This window comes from Chlorocebus sabaeus, chromosome 10 (genome assembly GCF_047675955.1).
Source record: "Chlorocebus sabaeus isolate Y175 chromosome 10, mChlSab1.0.hap1, whole genome shotgun sequence".
NCBI classification, from domain to species: domain Eukaryota; kingdom Metazoa; phylum Chordata; class Mammalia; order Primates; family Cercopithecidae; genus Chlorocebus; species Chlorocebus sabaeus.
In genome coordinates this window covers 95,358,304-95,379,225 of record NC_132913.1, presented here as the reverse complement: position 1 = coordinate 95,379,225, position 20,922 = coordinate 95,358,304, and the positions used below count along the sequence as shown (strand labels likewise).

At 40.5% G+C, this 20,922-nt stretch overlaps 1 protein-coding gene across 4 annotated transcripts in view; it reads left to right on the top strand.

Moving 5' to 3' along the window:
* The window catches only part of PLEKHM3 (pleckstrin homology domain containing M3), a 203,323-nt gene that overhangs the window by 151,236 nt on the left and 31,165 nt on the right, over positions 1–20,922 (top strand). For 3 of the 4 annotated variants that reach the window (XM_007966037.3, XM_038001652.2, XM_073019990.1), the window contains one exon: positions 16,394–16,551. The exons of the other annotated variant lie outside the window; for it this stretch is intronic. In XM_007966037.3, coding sequence (XP_007964228.1) covers positions 16,394–16,551 — 158 coding nt within the window. The remainder of the gene's footprint in view (positions 1–16,393; positions 16,552–20,922) is intronic. 4 annotated transcript variants of the gene reach the window in all.

Below are 20,922 nucleotides of genomic sequence, written 5' to 3'. Positions count from 1 at the left end.
GAGTTTCGCTCTTGTTGCCCAGGCTGGAGTGCAGTGGCGCAGTCTTGGCTCGCCACAACCTCCACCTCCCGGGTTCAAGCGATTCTGCTGCCTCAGCCTCCCCAGTAGCTGGGATTACAGGCATGCACCACCACGCCCGGCTAATTTTGTATTTTTAGTAGAGACGGGATTTCTCCATGTTGGTCGGGCTGGTCTCAAACTCCTGAGCTCAGGTGATTCACCTGCCTCGGCCTCCCAAAGTGTTGGGATTACAGGCGTGAGCCACTGCACCCAGCCAGAAATAATAGTATTTTTTCAATGCTCACTTTGTGCCTTCCAGTGTTCTAAGTGCTTTGCATGTATTATCATAAATGAGCATTGAATTAAAAGCCTAGGGCAAGGCTGGGTGCGGTCCCAACACTTTAGGAGGCCAAGGCGGGAGGATCACTTGATCCCATGAGTTCAAGACCAGCCTGGGCACTATAGGGAGACCTTATCTCCAAAAAATTTTTAAAAATTAGCCAAGCATGGTGGCATGTACCTGTATTCCCAGCTACTGGGGAGGCTGAAGTGGGAAGATCGTTTGAACACAGGAGGCAGAGATGGTTGTGGTGAGACAAGATTGTGCCACTGCACTCCAGCCTGGATGACAGAGGGAGTCCCTGTCTCAAATAAATAAATAAATAAATAAAAGCCTAGAGCAGTGACGGGCACATATCAAACAGTCAGTTCTACGGGAATGGTGGTAATTGTTGCTGATGTCATTATTAGTATTCTTTGGTCAGATCTATCTTTTAATAAGATCTTTCTGGTGATGCCATCGAGAATGATTTGGAATGGTTGCAACTAGAGGACAGGAGAGCAGATAAGACACTAGTAGCTTCACATACATGTTTAAAAATTCATTGAGTTATATATTTAAGATTTTTGCACTTTATATATGTTATACTCCAGTTTTTTTAATGTAATTTTTAAAAAAGAGATAACCAACAAAACCTCTTCTCTCAGTTTATGTAAGCTAGTCTACAGCTGCTTGGAGTTTCAACTAACTGAGTTCTCTTCACTTAAGAAAACGGACGGACAGTGGCTGGGCGCGGTGGCTCACGCCTGTAATCCCAGCACTTTGGGAGGCCGAGATGGGTGGATCACCAGAGGTCAGAAGTTGGAGACTAGCCTGACCAACATGAAGAAACCCCGTCTCTACTAAAAATACAAAATTAGCCAGGCGTGGTGGCACATGCCTGTAATCCCGGCTACTCGGGAGGCTGAGGCAGGAGAATCACTTGAACCCGGGAGGCGGAGGTTGCGGTGAGCCAAGATCACACCATTGCACTCCAGCCTGGGCAACAAGAGTGAAACTCCGTGCCAAAAAAAAAACAGAAAAAGAAAAAAGAAAACGGACTGTGAGGAACGAAGTAAAATCCTTTTTCTTCAATTAGCCACATTCATGAAGGACAGGGAGCCCAAGGAAAACTGAAACCTCTACAACTCCTACAAAATTCTGCCCCAGTGGATGGTTTCCCTCTGCTAGAGCTGCTAGCAGGAGCAAATGAATCTAGATAGGCGTCAGCTGTCCCTCGCTCTGGCCTGGTGTTGCAGGGAAGCTAGCATGGGAAAAGCAGCTGATCAAGGTGGTGCAGAGAAGGACATTAGGGGCTGAGCTAGATCACAGACTGTCTGCCCTCAACCCTCAGGAAAATTGGCTGTTTCCTTTTTTAGGACTCTTTTCTATTTAGATTTTACTGAACCTCTGAACATGTCTCAGGTGGGCATGCTATTCAAAATGCTTTTCTTTGTGAAACTAATCTTATCTTTGAATGCCCTCCTATTGCAAAACCATGGTTTTCGTTTCCTTCTTCGGGCCAAGTCTAAGGCAGGTGGGTTAGTACATTGACTTTTCCTTGGATTGACCTCAAACTAAGTGGTAAAAAATCTTCAGATTGGGTAGTATACTTCCTTGGCACAATACTTTGAGTGGTATGAAATTATTGTGACCTCTGAATAGATGAGGAAAGGAATTTAAAAATCTGATACCAATACTGTTTCTCCTCCTTTTACTGTTCATCACAAATGTGCCTGAAGGGATGGAACCAGTAAGAGTAGGTCATCTCTGTTAGGACAGGAAAGAAAAAGCCCTGGAGGAGCAAACCTGAATCTTGGCTGGAAGAGGGCATTTAAAACATGTGAGCGAATTCCTAATAGAAAACAGCAATATGCATCCTAACTGGTTACTTAAGTCCCAGGCAAGTATTTAAAGAGATAAGATTAAGTGTCTAGAATTCAGTGTTAATCATGTAAACAAAAACCATCCTTAAATCGCCTGGTATTAGATATGGCTGTTGACACTGCATAAGTCATTCTAATTGAATGGGCTACCTTAGAAGCCTGAGAGACCCATAAGTAAGGGAACATTCTGATTAGGCAGACAAGGCTCATGGGAAGCAAACAAGCCTGATGTAGTCATGACAGATTCACTGATAGGCAATTTTCAAGAACTTTTGTGAAAATAAACATGTTATTAGGTACAAGTGAAAACACAGGTCATCTAAAACCAAAAAAATCGAGGTTTTCTACGTTTTTATAATGTTTATGTATATGCATATACAAATTATGTTTGTTTACTTCTAAAGCCATGCTTTGTAGAGCTGTCATTGGTTTTTTTTTTAAACAATTTAAATATTTGTTATAAAAGTGACAATTCATATTCATTATTTAGAAATCAGCCAGGTGCAATGGCTCACACCTGTAGTCCCAGCTGCCCAGGAGGCTAAGGCAGAGGATCACCTGAGCTTTCCAGGTCAGCCCTTGTCTCCCCTACATCCCACTACAGTGGTAGCTTTTCTTCACTGTAGCCAATCTGTGCCCTTCCAGACAATTGTACACAATTACAAATGTTACATTTTTACAATGGGATCAAACTATGCCATCTTTCTGTGCTTTGTCTTTTCCAGTTCACGTTATACTGTGGACATTTGGGCCTGTATACACATTTAGTACACATATGAAGATTTACCTCATTCTTTTTACTGGCTGCATAACAGAGTTATCTTATACCTAAAGTAATTGAGGTGTAAGCTAGGTAAGTTAAGCGAGGTAACTTAAACCTGTTTTGTTGTTGTTGTTGTTTGCTTTTTTTAAGAGACAAGGTCTCACTATGTTGCCCACCTGGCCTCAGAATCTTAGAGTCTAAAAGGATGCTACCACTTCAGCCTCCTAAGTAGCTGAGACTACAAGGTACACACCACCCACACCGCCACGCCCAGCTAAGCCTAAGTTGTGTGTGTGTGTGTGTGTGTGTGTGTGTGTGTTTAATCTGTGCCAGTCTTTCTCTTTGAGAACCTATACTGCAGTGAACACCCTCTACATTTCCCTGTACACGTGTGTGAATATCTCTGTAGTGTAAATTCATTAAAGTGAGACTGCTAGGTCAAAGGGTATGCATGCTTTGCAGTTTGATAAGTATTGCCAGTTGCCTTTTGAAAAGGTAGAACCAATTTAATACTTCTATTCACTGTCTTGAGAGTGCCTGTTTTTCTGAACACACATTAATTTTCCATATTAACAATACTTTTAATCCTGGACAATCTGATAAATAACAAATAACTTCACAGTGTTGTTTTAATTTGCATTTTTTCCATGAGAAGTAAAGTTGAGCATCTTTTTAATATCATTATTGGCCATTTGTAGTTTTTCTGAATTGCCTTTTTATTAACCTGTGTTTAAGTTATATCATTGGTCTTTTCCTTATTAATTTAAAAGACCTTTGTGTATATTAAGGAAATTGGCACTTTTTTCATATAAATAGGAAATTTTTTTTGTTTCCATCATTTGACTTTTAAATTATATTTTATATTGAACTAATTGTTTACTTTATATATTTAGATTTATTACTCTTTTATAGCATCTAAGATTATAAAATATTTACCCCACATAAATGGGGCAAATTCTATTTTTCTAATATTCTAAATTTCTAATATTTTTCCCTAATATTTTGTTATAGTTTTAAAAATACTTTTATGGTTTTCTTTTTATATTTTAAGTCTTCAGTTTATCAGAAAATACAGTTTTTAAAGGCCAGGTGCAGTGGCTCATACCTGTAATCCCATCACTTTGGGAGGCCAAGGCGGGCGAATCACGAGGTCAGGAGTTCAAGACCAGCCTGGCCAATATGGTGAAACCCCATCTCTACTAAAAATGCAAAAATTAGCCGAGCATGGTAGTGTGTGCCTGTAGTCCCAGCTACTCAGGAGACTGATGCAGAAGAATCACTTGAACCCAGGAGGCGGAGGTTGCAGTGAGCCAAGATCGTGCCACTGCACTCCAGCCTCTCCAGCCTGGGCAACAGAACAAGAGTACATCTCAAAAAAAAAAAAAAAAGAAAGAAAAAAAAGAAAAGAAAGTACAGTTTTTTTGTTTGTTTGTTTTTGAGACAGAGTTTCATTCTTGTTACCCAGGCTGGAGTGCAATGGCACAATCTCAGCTCAGCGCAACCTCCGCCGCCCGGGTTCAAGCAATTCTCCTGCCTCAATCTCCCAAGTAGTTGGGATTATAGGCGTGCGCCATCACACCTGGCTAATTTTGTATTTTTTGTAAAGATAAGGTTTCTTCATTTTGGTCAGGCTTGTCTCGAACTCCCGACCTCAGGTGATCCGCCCACCTTGGCCTCCCAAAGTGCTGGGATTACAGGTGTGAGCCACCATGCCTGGCCTGAAAATACAGTTTTTATGAGATGAGTTAGGGATCCAGCTTATTTGCTTTCCCTGATGGCTAACCACTTGCCCCAACATCATTTATTTAAAAATTCATCTTCCCCACCTTTATTGTATAGCAAATTCCCATGTATTTGAATCCATATTCTGGGTGTACAGGTGCCCAGGCATACAGATACCACAGACACAACAGATAATATTCTCGAAATACAGGACATGTGAAATCATAATCACTACTGTGTTGTAAGTTGTGGCTTCTACTTGTGGACCTTGAAGCAAAGAGTAAAAATCCCCAACCATCTTAGACAACGATATGCAGGCTGATAAAAGCACCTATTTCAATGTATATGCAGGGCTTGTTTTTCCTCATCAGTGAGCCAGCAATGTATTCGATCACAGCCTTCTAACCAGGGACTCACTTTAATTTCTCATTTAATCTCAGGAATGGCTGGTCCCATAAAAGCTGTTAAGTAATAATAATGTTGAGCACTTATATTGTACTTTACATCCCGAAAGTGCTATCTAAACATTAACTAATTAAATGCATTGATGAAAGGAAGGGATTTGCAGAGGTTTGCAGGAAAACTGATATCTGGTTGCACACCTGTGAGGGGATGATTCCTAGAAGGCCTTACTTCCCTCTTTGAATGGAGCTCAGCAGGCAGGCGAACAAAAAGCTGGTGACATTATTTCACTTTTGTTGAAAATTTCCTGGAGTATCTTCTAATTAGTCTGGTTAAACTCACCTTTTATCTAGCTCCACAGATATTCCCTTGCAACATTCCTGGAGCTATTCAACAAGTTTCTTTTGATGTCTTCCTTGTTGTTTCATTATAAAATCGTACAATCTTCAAATTGAAAGAGATCCTTATTGATCATCTAGTTTTGAATGACTGAATAGAATCACTTTATTTTGCAGGCGAGGAAACTGAGGCATGGAGAAGTTAAGTGATTAACAAAAAAGGTCGTAGGGCTTCCTGGGGACATAACTGGGAATAGAAACCAAGATTTCACCCTCCCATTTAAGTTCTCAATCAGCGTCATTGAGCAATAAAACTTTCTTCCCTCTTTGTAAGCATCTGTATTCTCTATTTTTTAAACTTAAAAAAAAAAAATTGCCACAGAACCATCAAGCCCAATTTTTTCTTTTTTAAATTATCACTATTGTTGTTGTTATTATTGCTTTCATCCTTCCCTACTTCTTCCCTTCTTTGCTCTCAGCCTTTTATGTCTCTCCTCACTCTTATGGTTCATTCCCCCACATGATCAGGTAATGCTGCTTCTGTTTCTCCTCTGTTTCTGAAAAGCCATATTTCTTTAGTTTCTCCCACATATGTACATACAGGGAGTTGCTTTGTTTTACTTTTTCTTTTTCCTCAACTGTAGTTGCTTCTCGTTTTAATAAAGCTACTTCTCTAGTTTTGGCAAATAGCCTAGGGTGTTTGTTTGTTTGTTTGTTTGTTTGTTTGTTTGTTTCTTTGTGACGGAGTCTCACTCTGTTGCCCAGGCTGGAATACAATGGCGCGATCTTGGCTCACTGCAACCTCCGCCTCCCGGGTTCAAGTGATTCTCCTGCCTCAGCCTCCTGAGTAGCTGGGATTACAAGCATGCACCACCACCCCCAGCTAATTTTTTGTATTTTTAGTAGAGACGGGGTTTCGCCATGTTGGCCAGGCTGGTCTCGAACTCCTGACCTCAGGTGATCCATCCGCCTCAGCCTCCCAAAGTGCTGGGATTACAGGCATGAGCCACTGCGCCCGGCTGCCTAGGGTTTAAGTTGATGATAAGTCCATTTCTGTCACAGAATTTTGTGTTACTTTATGAGTTTCCTAGTAGTTTAGCCAATCAGATATTGTTAAAGATCATCTTCATATTCAGAAAATTGCATGAGATGTGACCATTAAGAGAATTTTTATACAAGAACTTCATAGAAGGACTAGAGGTATTATTTTTCAGTAAGCCAAAGACAGATCCAGTTCAGATCAAAACTGTGGATCTAAACCTGGACTGATTTCGTCTGCACAATCCTGCTTCTGTGCAGGGACTCAGTTTTAGAAATCTTCCATTTCTACAAGGTGGGTCAGTAGGCATCCAGTGACCTCAGAATTCCTGGGCTGAACCAAACCCTGGGGCTACACTCTGACCTCAGATACCCTCAGAAAGGCCCCTTTCTTGGAGTAGTGAAGGGTGCTTAAGAAAGCGAGTCAGAAGCTGTCACTAATCAGCTGAGTGATCTTAGGTAGAGCACATTACCTCTCTGGGCTCAATTTTCTCATATATTAAGTAAGGAAGGTGAGTTAAAAAGTCCGCTTAGGACTTTTCTTCATTTACTGCTCAATGAGTCAATAATGTCAGAACTCAGGCTAAAAGTAATAGTAGAGACCTAAATCAGATTTATTTCAAACATGTAGCTAATTAACTCAACAGAGAAGCAAAAATCTGCTGACCATCTGTGAAAATTTTCTGGAATTGTCTCAATTTAAAATATTGTAGTTTATTTTCCTCATAAATAAAACACATGTACCTGTATCAGATCATATAACCTGTTTTGGGCTCAGAATATTTGGACCACATTCTTGTACTTACTCTTTGCAAATGCTTCATTAAGTTCCATGGAGATGTGGTTTGACTAAGCCACACCCCTTGAGGCACTTAGTGCAGAAAAACTGTCTGAAGTAGACCCCATCCCATATATTTTTCTGGATAAGAAATTTGCATTCTTGGTTTCATCTTTGCCATTCTAGCCACTGAGAAAAATGAAATTGAAATTTTTAAAATCTCTTATTCCTTAAGACATAGTTAGCAGGGAGAAAATGTAATTTGATAGGAACTATGGTGGCCACTCATAAATCTACCCAATTACATTAAACCAGATTAAATTATCATATAGTTTCCCAGCTCTAAGTAGAAATTATCACCTTTGGGAGAGGATCAGATAAGAGCTAATTGGTGGCATCACAATCCACCCTCAGTAAAGTGCTTGATTAGCCAAAATTTAAGTCTTGTTAGAGCAGTCCCATAATGGATTAGGAAGGGTGAGGAGCAGCTAATTAGAAAAGAGAGACTTTTATGTTTATGTACAAACATCCCAGCACTGGGCCATGATAAGGAACTCAAAGGTTAATTATAGGAAAAGTGAGCTTTAAACAACTTTTTGAAACAGGAATATCCCATATACTTTGGTGATATTTATTTATTTTGAGACGGGGTCTTGCCCTGTCACCCAGGCTGGAGTACAGTGACCCAGTCATAGCTCATAGTTCACTGCAACCTCAAATTCCTGGGCTCAAGGGATCCTCCCACCTCAGCCTCCTAAGTAGCTTGGACTACAGGTGCATACCACTGCAATCGGCTAATTTTTTTATTTTTTACAGAGATAGGGATCTCACTTCATTGCCAGGCTGGTCTGGAACTCCTGGGCTCAAGTGATCCTCCCACCTTGGCCTCCAAAAGTGCTGGGATTACAGGCATCAGCCCCTACATCCAGCTTACTTTTTATTTTCTATTTTTAAGGATTTATGAGTAAGAGGAGTAAAATTTAACATTGAATGAGGATTCAGAATAGTCTCGTGAGGTGTGTTAGGGTTTTCAAGCTTGAGCAAAATCCACAGCCTGTTTTTTCCTAACTTCCCATGAACTCACCTGGCCAAGGCCACTAGACTTCACTCTACCCACCTATTAAATGGACTGAGAAATGACGCTAGAGACAAAATGCAACCTTTCAGGGTTGTCTGGCCAGGCAAATGCAACTAAATTATTTGGGAAATTATTTCACAATATGTGACAATTTTTATTCTTCCATTTCGTCAAGCCAGCCTGTTCCTAGTGAGTGGCAGGTGACTGTTCACCATGAACTGGGTCTTTTGGTTAGACTTTCAGAGACGGAGTTGTCAAGTGCAGTAGCCCTCTTCATCAAAGCATTCCCAACAGTTGCTCTGAATCTAGATGTTACACGATGGCTAAGGAAGCTTGTTTTGAAATGGAAAGTAAATTGACAAATCAGAGGGAAGGAATTAGCTGATGCATAAGGAAATTTGATGAGAAAGAGCTTTTTCCTTTCTTTTTTCTTGTCCAGGTTACTAGTGCTCTGTCTTCCCCCGACCCCATAAATTTTGAATTTTGTGACGGTTCCAAGGGAGTGAAGGTAACCAACATAAAAGATTCATTTGTGCCCTTTTCCCAATCCCACAGATCTCTATTGGCTGCAGACCTTGAACATGACACTGCAATTTCCTGGTGCCACACATGAGTAATAAGCAGCTGTTTCTGAAACTGTGGTTTGTGGAAGGCAGCACTAGGTTATTTTTTAACTTAATTGTAATTTTTGATTGGTCTGCAAGAAAGTAAATCAAATAAAGTCTGTTGTCTTAGTCTGCAAGAAAGCCATAGGCCTCAAATTCCAATGCTGACCATCTTGACCAGAATAGAAGAGGGAGGCAAAATGTGTGTATCCCTGAGCTGGAAGTTCAACCAGGCAGCTTTCATGGGCTTCTTTCACACCAGAAGGGTAAGCATATTTGGCATATTTATCAGGGACTGGATGGTGGAAAGTGATATTCGACAGTTCCTTGAGTTCTAGAAATACCTAAAATGATGGTGAAAAGAATTTATAGACAGACTGCAAAAGAGAAAAACAGCAAAATCTGGAAGAAGATATCAGCTTGATGCCACATTTTGTCCTTGTGCTACAGGGCAATAAGGTGACCTAATTTTGTTACAAATGGAAATGTGTATTATTTGAATATCCAGTTAGTGTAACACCTCTGAAATAGTCATATATACACACTCCCCAAGTAAATAAATCAGACTAGTACCTTCCTTAGTACAAGACATTAAGTTTAATGGAAAACAGAAACAAACTTTAGCCCTATTTTGGACATCTGCCTTTTCTCAAGGAGATAGGGCAATTTGGTATATGGAGAAAGGGAAGGGGGTTGAGTGCAGGGAAGCAAGGAAATGGGGAAAGAGCTACACGTGTTTCCTTCTAATTACGCTGTCATGATTTTGTTCACGTAGACATGCACTCTGAGGGAATAAATAGAGATAACTAAACCTCATCTCAGGTCTGTTTCACTATCACTAATCATATACCAAATGACCACCTGGTTTAAACTAAAAACTACCAGCCTTCTAATGCTAAAGATGAAGTGTCCTTTTGACTTTTGAGGGGTTGTTATAAAGTTATATTAGCCTGTGACTAATTTAAGTATAAGTAGGAAAGGAGTAAGACACAATTTCCAGGTGTTGCTAAGATATTATCTTACATAAGTGATTCAAATCAAGTTTGAGCTGTGTTAAATGTCTTCCCGCTAGCATTTTGGCCTTGGCAAAAGTAAGTATGCTTGTACAAGCCCTGTTCTCTTATTTACAGCAATATCAAAAGAAATGGATGTGACTGCTTTAGATTCATTTCTACTGATCCCATCCAAACAGACGAACAACTTGATGCCTTCCTTTAAAAAACTAAAAAATAAAAAAAATGACATGTGATGTCTGAAGTAGCCAAAGATGGCTTTCTAGATCAAGACAGGGTAGATCTAAGCCATGAAGCCTACATGAAATTTAAGTAAGGGTTAAGAAAAGTGAAACTCCAGATAGAGGAATGACATGGACGAAGGCACAGGAGCAAGAGCAAGCATGTTCTACGTAGGGGAAAATGTGCTCGCAACAGGAGGTACACGTTAAGAAATGCAAAATGAGTTTGGATGGCTAATATAGAATCCACTTGCATACCAGGTAAAATGTAAGCTCCAGTTTTTGTGCAGTTCACTCTACATTGAGTGTCTAGTACATAGTAACTCAATATAATTTTATGAAATGAAAGAGCAAAGAGTTTTGATTGATGATACACTAAGAATTTGCCGAGCCCAGTGGCTCACGCCTATAACCTCAGCACTTTGGGAGACCGAGGCAGGTGGATCACACAAGTTCAGGAGTTTGAGACCAGCCTGGCCAACATGGTGAAACCTCACCTCTACTAAAAATACAAAAAATTAGCTGGGCATGGTGGCTCGTGCCTGTAATCCCAGCTACTTGGGAGGTTGAGGCAGGAGAATTGCTTGAACCTGGGAGGCAGAGGTTGCAGTGAGCCTAGATCACACCACTGCCCTGCAGCCTGGGTGACAGAGCAAGACTCCGTCTCAAAAATGAAGAATTCACCAAAGGTTTGAGGGAAGAGATGATACATGATGAAAGTGATGTCTGAAACTGATTAATATGTATGCATGCTGGATCTAGGAAAAAAGACTGACATCTAGAAATAAAACTAGGAGATTATTTTATTAATCTAGAGAGGAGTGATAAAAGTCTAGGGTAAGATGGAAAAAAGAGACTTATAGTGAAGGCATTTAAAAGAAAATCAGCATGATCCTTGAACGCTTTATGCTGAGTGAAAGAAGCCAGTCATAAAAGACCACATATTATATGATCATATTTACATGAAATCTCCAGAATAGGCAAATCTATAAGGACAGAAAGTATATTTAATTTTTTTTTTTTTTTTTTTTGAGATGGAGTTTTTGCTTTTGTTGCCCAGGCTGGAGTGCAGTGGCACCATCTCAGCTCACTGCAACCTCTGCCTTCTGGGTTCAAGCAATTCTCCTGCCTTAGCCCCCCGAGTAGCTGGGATTACAGGCATGCGCCACCATGCCCTGCTAATTTTTTTGTATTTTTAGTGGAGATGGGGTTTCACCATGTTGGCCAGGCTGGTCGTGAACTCCTTACCTCAGGTGATCCGCCTGCTTCTACCTCCCAAAGTGCTGGGATTACAGGCGTGAGCCACTACACCCAGACAGACAGTAAATTATTAGTTCCTTGGGCTTGCAGGGGCATGGCAAAGGGAAAGTGACTACTAATGGATATAGAGTTTTTTCAGAGGGTTAGTGGGATACCCTAAAATCGATTGTGGTGATGTTTCACAACTCTGTGAATAAACTAAGAACCATTGAATTGTAGACTTTAAATAGGTGAATCACATGGTGTGTGAATTATATCTCAGTATAGCTGTTATTTAAAGAGGGGGAATAAATGAAATGTGGTGAATGACAGGATATACATATTTGATGGAGAAAATTAGTCATTCACTATAAACTCCGTAAGTTCCAGTTTGATTCTTCCTGAAATAATAAAAATAACCACTAGTACCATTATTAATATTGTTTTAGGAGCCCTGGGTGGTGCAACAAGAAATGAAACATAAACAAGAGATATAGTACTAGAAAAAACAAAAGAATCACCTAAAAGTAATTAGCATCAATGGAAATTCAGTAATTACTGTCATATAGTAACATGCACACAAATGTCAATATATTCTAATATACCAGCAATAGCAAATGAGAAAAATATACAAAAGTTTAACCTTAAACTAAATAATAAATATGAGTAGCTTGTACAAGGAAATAAATTTGTATTAAGCAATAATAAGTGAAGATTTAATAAAATGCAGATATGTATCACATTGTTTTAAAGGAAGACTGAATATTATACAGATATCAATCCCCAGAGCTTATTAAGGTCCCTATTTAAGAATAAATATACATTGCTGACAGTGTAAATTTGGTGAAATATTTCAAGAGCCTTCAAAATGTTCACACCCTTTCTCCAAGGAAATCTAAATAGAGAAAAAACTTTATGCACAAGATTCTCAAACTTCGCCTTTAGATCCTGGATGATAACTCTCATGTCTTCCTCAAGGTCTTTTCTTCCCAGTTTCACCAACCTTTACTCACCTGGTTTCCAAACTGTTCTCTATCCTGGTTGTTTCCCCCTAAATGGACTATAGTTTGTTAGTGCCTCTCTTTAAATGCCTCATTCAGTTTGGTTGTTTAGAGAAGAGTAAAATGAGGAAAACCAAACTCAACTGAAGTGCTACCATCACGATTTAGAAATAACCCCATCACGCACTGAAAAGTGTTTACTGGTGGTTGGATATATGATTTGTTAGTGGCTGTTTCTTAGAAAGTATATATCATGTGTTGGTATTAGGAGCATGCCTTACTGGGGTTTATTGGAGTTAATGGTTCCTCAGAGAACATAAATAAAAGAAGGTCTATCTATGGCTTCCTAAAGGTAATGGAGAGGAAAGTAAGTTGAAGAATGGTGGGAAATGTATGGTTGACTGAAAACAGCCAGGATAATTTCTACCCCCTTTACTAAGGAAAAAACTCTACTCTTACAAAGTAATAAACCTGATTTTTCTGTTCACCTTCTGCAGTTTAATGCAAAATTATTATACATTGTTTTTTCAAGTGCAAAAACACAGCTATATACAAAGTGGCAATTTGCTTGCACGAGGAGATACATATTAAGAAATAGAAAATGAGTTTGGATAGCTAATATATATATGTGTGTATATATATATAATACAACTTTGTATATAGTTGTGTTTTTGCTTCTCTCACTTATTGCCCTCCCTAGAGTTAACCAGCATTACATTTATTTTTCTTTTTTTCTTTTTTTTTTTTTTTGAGACGGAGTCTCACTCTGTCGCCCAGGCTGGAGTGCAGTGGCGCCCTCTCGGCTCACTGCAAGCTCCGCCTCCCGGGTTCATGTCGTTCTCCTGCCTCAGCCTCCCGAGTAGCTGAGACTACAGGCGCCCGCCACCACGCCCGGCTAATTTTTTTGTATTTTTAGTAGAGACGAGGTTTCACCATGTTAGCCAGGATGGTCTCGATCTCCTGACCTTGTGATCCGCCCGCCTTGGCCTCCCAAAGTGCTGGGATTACAGGCATGAGCCACTGTGCCCAGCCCTATTTATCTTTTTTTCATAGAAAAGTTATTCTTTTATTATTTTAAGGAGGTAATACATTGCCCAATATGCCAAAGTGTAGGGAATTAGAGGAAGCGAATGGCCAGGTTTTTTAAAGAGCCTCATGCTTGCCAGGCACAGTGGCACACGCCTGTAATCCCAGCACTTTGGGAGGCTGAGGCAGGTGGATCACCTGAGGTTGGGAGTTCAAGACCAGCCTGACCAACACAGTGAAACCCCATCTCTACTAAAAATACAAAAATTAACCATGCGTAGTGGCCAGCACCTGTAGTCCCAGCTACACGGGAGGCTTAGGCAGGAGAATTGCTTGAACCTGGGAGGCGGAGGTTGCAGTGAGCTGAGATCGTGCCACTGCACTCCAGCCCGGGTGACAGAGCAAGACTCTGTCTCCAAAAAAAAAAAAAAAAAAAAAAAAAAGCCTCATGCTGCATCTCTGAGCTCCTGTCTCCCCACAGCCCATGGCTGCTTACATGAAGTCAGGGTCAGTGGACAGATGACCCAACTCAACACCCATTAACTAAGAAAGGGCTCGATCAGCAGAGGCACTGCCAGGGCCCAGCACACCAGGTGGCACCCCCCTGCTGCCACCACCAGCTTCCGAGGCTAGTGCCTTATTGGCAGCCAGTGTGTCTAACACTTGATTTTATTTCTGTGAACCTAGAGTGGGCAGGACGTGAATAAATCCTGAGTCATAAATTAAGGTGAAAGACTTAGTAGTGTTAATACTCTGGGTGAGAAAAGACAACACTGTCTTGTAGGAGACTGGGCTTGGAGTCTGGTGGAAGAAAGATGGAAACCCCCAGAAGGGCCTTGGCCTGCAGGCACTGCCTTGAGGCCATCAGAGGGGTTTTCACAGTACATGATGGGGAAGGGCAAGGCGGGGTAGGCACTGGGGGGCTGCTTCATCTGGCACCGTTGAACTAGAGGTTCATTTTCCACTCATAATTGGTTTCCTAAGTCTAAGTCACCACGCCTGGGGCTGAAGCAAGTCTTGCCTATGCACTAAGCATGGCCTTGGACCTCGAAGAAATGCATGACTCAGTTCTCCAGTGTTGAAGGGAAGGCACTTTCAATTGAAGGAGATCTTTCTCCCCGTACCTCCAGCTCCTTTCCCTTGCAAATGACCAGGGTGGGAGGCAAGAGGCAAAGGCACCTCCTGGTGCAACCTCACCACAGTCTTCCAGAGAAATCATCTTCGTGGGACCTAAAGCCTAGCCTTGGCGCAGACTTATTTCCACCCATGGGAGGGTACCCTGTCTGGCAATTGAATGGAACCACCATTATATTTATTTCTAAAACATGGATCATTCCATGATATTTAAAAACCACGTCAGTTTTTATCTCCGGTATTATGTATAGCTGTTATGTATAGCTTCATGTTTTGCAAAAGGCATGATTACATTTTTTGTAGTCTTTTGTTTTTGTATTATCAGTCACTACTACCTACTCACCTAGACATTTCTCTTTATATGATTTATACTACATTTGTATGATTTATACTACATTTATATGATTTATATGATTTATACTACATTTCCCTCAGATATTATTTTTTTCTTTTTCTTTTCTTTTTTTGAGATGGGAGTTTCACTCTTGTTGCCCAGGCTGGAATGCAATGGTATGACCTCGGGTCACTGCAACCTCCACCTCCCAGGTTCAAGTGATTCTCCTGCATCAGTCTCCTGAGTAGTTGGGATTACAGACACCTGCCACCACGCCCAGCTAATTTTTTGTATTTTTAGTAGCGACAGGGTTTTGCCATGTTGGTCAGGCTAGTCTCGAACCTCTAACTTCAGGTGATCCGCCTGCCTCGGCCTCCCAAAGTGCTGGGATTACAGGTGTGAGCCACAGCACCCGGCCTCCCTCAGATATTATTTTTATGAAAAATTGTAATGTAACTATATTCATTTGAAAGAAACTATTTTCAGCTATTTCCAAATTAAATGTAATCGTCAATTGTTTTCTTATATCAAAACCAGCGTGTATTTGTATCTGTATTAATTAGAAGTAAAGGCAGATTTTATCTAGCTGGCGTGTGAAATGCTGAAGTCTTTGAAGCCCATGGGTATTAGTAAGTGAGAAATGATCAACAGAACATGAGTTCCAAACTCAGGGATGTATGCACGCCAACAGGCGAGGCCACTGTGGAAGGCAGGCAGATGCAAGACCCTGGGGCCTGGTGGGAACAGCTGTCAGGCAGAGAGCGGATGTCTCAGTGGAAACAGGCAGCCCCTCGCGTGGCCAGGTCCTCATCACGCTGAATCCAAGCCTAGTTGCGCTGGATCATCTGATTTTTCCAAAAATCTGAGTTTTTATGTAAAATTTCCCAATTTTTAAATTACTTCATTTTAAAAACCACCACGAGTTAAAAGAAAAAAAACCAACAGGCTGAAAATGGCCATCAGGCTGCCAAATTGCAAGCTTTTTTTTACTATACTTACCAGCAGCAAAAGAAACCTATTTTCCCCCATTTACTGTATATTCTTGGGGAAGATGGTGAAAAAACTATCCCATTAATTCGTCAGAGAAAAGGTATTATTGCATTTACGACATAAACTTATGCATTCAGATTTCCTCCGTATGTTTTCAGTGTACTTTAGGAAACCTACCACACTCCTCTTGTACCACACCCTCACTGTGAAGTTGGTCTATCCAAGTAGGGTTCCCCATCTGTTGGGCCTCAATCTTCTACACCACACTGCATAGCAAGAGGAATACAAAAGAAGTTTCAGCATCTTAATTTACAACCTCCAGTGGTTTAAACCAGAAGGTTCTTTTGGAGCAGAACTACTATGTCTTTTCTTCCTCAGAGTTGCTGAGAAATTATAATTAGAGGTTTTCCTGTTGTATAAAGGAAAGGAATTCCTTTCCTTTCCTGTGTGTACAAGACTTCTGTTCTCAATAAATGTGCTTCCCTGTCCCATTTCTCTTTCTACAGGTAATAGAGGGAAAGCTGGCTCCATTCTTGGGCAAGGTCATTAAATTTGCCACCTCACACGTGTACAGCTGCAGTCTTTGTAGCCAGAAGGGGTTCATCTGCGAAATCTGTAACAATGGAGAGATCCTCTACCCTTTTGAGGATATTTCAACAAGCAGGTACAGAATATCTTATTTCATAAAAGAACACCCGAATGTGTAATATGCCATTTTCTTTGGCCAAATCAGGCCAACTTTTAGTCAAGTACTGTGTCTCTGTCTCTCACCCTGGATCAGGTTTTCCTTGTCCTTGGAGAACACGTTTCCCCCTTTGGTTTCCCATATTTATTTCCACCCCTTAACCTCGCTACCTTTATCCAGAATGAGATGACAGAGCTGCAAAGAAACATTGCCGAACTCCGCCTTATTAGGTAACAGAGAGTCTTCAGGTTCAATTTTAGAATGAAGATTGGGGAGGAAGCATCTTAATAATTTTTTAAGGGCCAAATGATAGGCAATGGGAAACTGCAGTCTCAGAGGCCCAAACTGGACCGACCCCCAGGGGTGAAACTAGAGGACACTGGTGAGCAGCTACTGCCTGGCCATGTGCTTTTCTCCGCAGATGCATATACTGCAGTGGAGCGATGAAAGTTTTAGGATCCAAAGGAGAGAAAAGTGGGAGTTTATGTGGGATGATTTTTCTAACCAAAGTAATATTTGGGCATCATCACATCCATGAATTGATGGATGATTCACAAAATGATACATATTACTTTTCCTTTCATCCCAAAAGCGCAATAGAAATCTACACGGTATGTGTGTGCACTGGCTTCTTTGGGCATGAATGTCATGGCTCATTTCCCACCCTGCAGGGCTCACTTATACTGTGGTTCAGAACAGAAGGTAAGGCATGTAGCCAGGGAGAGTTGAAGCATGTAGGGTAGAGCTAAGATATTGAGAGTTGACTCAGCCCTTTTGGCCTCTCCTAAAACCTAAAGACTGTTTGTAAACATGCAGGAATTTGGGTTGGCCCACACACAGAAAAACAGACATGTAAACACATAGACATGCAGATACACAAACACACACATACACACACACACACACACACACACAGAGAGGCAAAGTTCAGCCTCCAGTTTCCTGAGCAGGTACTTAGCTTATAGAGCTTATATAGCCTAGAGATTAGCTACCTCTTAAAGGAAGGAAACTCCTCACAGCCTTTTTAGGGCCAAGTGAGACACAGTGGGAAATTGCAGTCTCAGAGGAAGGCCCAAACTGGACGAACCACTAGAAGTAAAATTAGAAGACACTGATGAACAGTAACTTAGCCCATAGCCTAGAGATGAGTTACCTCTAAAAAATGTACACCAGGCCAGGTGTGGTGGCTCACACCTGTAATCCCAGCACTTTGGGAGGCCAAGGCAGGAAGATCACTGAGGTCAGGAGTTCAACACCAGCCTGTCCAACATGGTGAAACCCCATCTCTACTGAAAATACAAAAGTTAGCTGGGCATGGTGGCAGGCACCTGTAACCCCAGCTACTCAGGAGGCTGAGGCAGGAGAATCACTTGAACCCAGGAGGCAGAGGCTATAGTGAGTTGAGATTATGCTACTGCACTCTAGCCTGGGCAACACAGCAAGACACTGTCTAAAAAAAAAAAACACAAAATGCGGCTGGGCACAATAGCTCACGTCTGTAATCCCAGCACTTTGGGAGGCTGAGGTGGGTGGATCACAAGGTCAGGAGATTGAGACCATCCTGGCTAACATGGTGAAACCCCGTCTCTACTAAAAATACAAAAAATTAGCCGGGCGTGGTGGCAGGTGCCTGTAGTCCCAGCTACTCAGGAGGCTGAGTCAGGAGAATGGCGTGAACCCAGGAGGCAGAGCTTGCAGTGAGCCAAGATCATGCCACTGCACTCCAGCCTGGACGACAGAGCGAGACTCCGTCTCAAAAAAAATGCACACCACGTAAAACTTGTACACAAATGCTCACAGCAGCAGCATTTGTAATAGCTAAAAAGTAGAAACAACTTAATTGTCTATCAACTGATGAATGGATAAACAAAATGTAGGATATCCAGACAATGGAAAATTATTCAACTATAAAAAGAAAAAAAGTACTGATACATGCTACAACATGTATTAACATTGAAAACATGCTAACAGAAAGAAGCCAGACACAAACCACATATTACATGATTCTATTTATACAAAATGTCCAAAATAGGCAAATCCATAGAGACAGAGAATAGATTAGTGGTTGTCTAGGGCTTGGGGGAAGGAGGAAAAGGAGTTACTACTCGTGGGTATACGTTTCTTTCTGGGGTGATGAAAATGTTCTGGAATTAGATTGTGGTAATGGTTGCATGGTCTTATGAGTACACTAAAAATTAGTGAATTGTATACTTTAAAGGGGTGAGTTTTATGGTACGTGAATTATATTGCAATAAAATATGTTTAATGGCTGGGCATGGTGACTCACACCTATAACCCCAGTGCTTTAGGAGGCGCAGGTGGGTGGATCACTAGAGGAAAAGAGTTTGAGACCAGCCTGACCAACATGGCAAAACCCCATCTCTACTAAAAATACAAAATTAGCTGGGCGTGGTGGCAAATTCCTGTAATCCCAGCTACTCAGGAGGCTGAGGCACAGGAATCACTTGAACCTGGAGGCTGAGGTTATAGTGAGTGGTGATCACGTCACTGCACTCCAGGCTGGGTAACAGCAAAACTGTCTCAAAAAAAAAAATTCATGTTTAGTAAAGAATTTCTAAATGCCTAAATGCTTCTAACTGAGTATATCATACACTGGGCCACAAAACAAATCTCAATTAATTTTGAGACTATACCAAGTATGTTCTCTGGCACATGGAATTAAAGATTCACAGTAGAAAAAAATACGATTAGTTAGGCATGGTGGCGCACACCTGTAATCCCAGGTACTCGGGACGCTGAAGCAGCAGAATCACTTAAACCCAGGAGGCAAAGGTTGCAGTGAGCCAAGATCACACCACTGCACTCCAGTCTGGGCAACAGAGTGAGACTTCATCTCAAAAAAATATATATATATGCATACACATATACACACACACACATATGAATATATATGAAACCCCAAAACATTTGGAAATTAGACAGTATATTTCTAAGCAACTCATGGGTCAAAGAAGGATACACAAGGGAAATTTTAAAATATTTTGAAATGAATGAAAATGAAATATAAAACATATAAAAAGCTGCTGAAGTAGCACTTAGAATGAAATTTATAACTATAAATACCTGTATCAGAAAAGAAGAAAGCTCTGAAATCAATATCATAAAATTTCACCTTACGAAACTAGATAAAAAAAGAGCAAACTAAATCCAAAGCAAGCAGAAAGAGGAAAGAATAAAGATTAAGGCAGTTATCAATGAGATAGTAAACAGAAAAATCACAAGTTCATTCTTTGAGAGATCAACAAAGTTACCAGCCTTTTAGCTACCCTGATCAAGAAATTAGAAGATACAAATTGCCAAAATCAGGAATGAAAAGAGGTACAGAAATTAAAAGAATTATAAAAGTATTATAAACAACGTTATACCAGCAAATTAGACAAATTTAGATGAAATGGACAAATGACTAGAAAGACAAATTACCAAAACTGACTCAACAAGAAGTAGAAATATGAATAGACCTAAAACAAGTAAAGAAATTGAATTAGTAATTTTGAAATCTTCCCACAGAGAGGCCAGATGGCTTCACCAGTGAATGCTACGGAATATTGAAAGGAATAATAACAAACTTTCACTCACTACTTTTATCTTCAGAATGAGATATCCAGAGTAAAATATTCAGAATGAGATACTAGAGTTGCAAAAAAAAAATTGCCTGACTCCACCATATTAGGTAACAAAGAGTGTCCAGATTCATTTTTAGAATGAAGATTAGAGAGAAAGAATCCCCAAGGATAAAGATGGGTCAGTTCTCCAAAAAGATGTAACAATCCTTAATGTATGAATAGAGTCAAAATATGTAAGACAAAAACTGATGGAACTGAAAGAAGAGAGAGACAAGTTTACTGTTGTAGTTAGAGCCTTCAACACTTCTCTGTTCATAACTGACAGGTCCAACAGGCAGAAAATCAGTAAGCATATAGTTAAACTCAACAGCACTGTCAACTAACCCGATCTAATTGACATCTCTAGAATACTTCATTGAACAACAAAATATACATTCTTCTCAAGGTCACATGGAACAGTTACCAAGAGAGACCACATTCTGGGCCATAAAAAAAAATCTGAACAAATTTAAAAGAGTAGAAATTATGCAAAGTATGCTCTCAAACCATAATGAAATTAAACTAGAAATCAGTAACAAAGATACCTGGAAAATCCCAAAATATTTGGACATTAAACAAAATACCTCGAAATAACACAAGTTGATAATGTATATCCACACAAAAGCATGCATATGGATGTTTATAGCATATGCTTTATTCATAATCACTGAAAACTGGAAGCAGCCAAGATGTCCTTCAGTACCTGAACGCATAAACTGTGGCATAT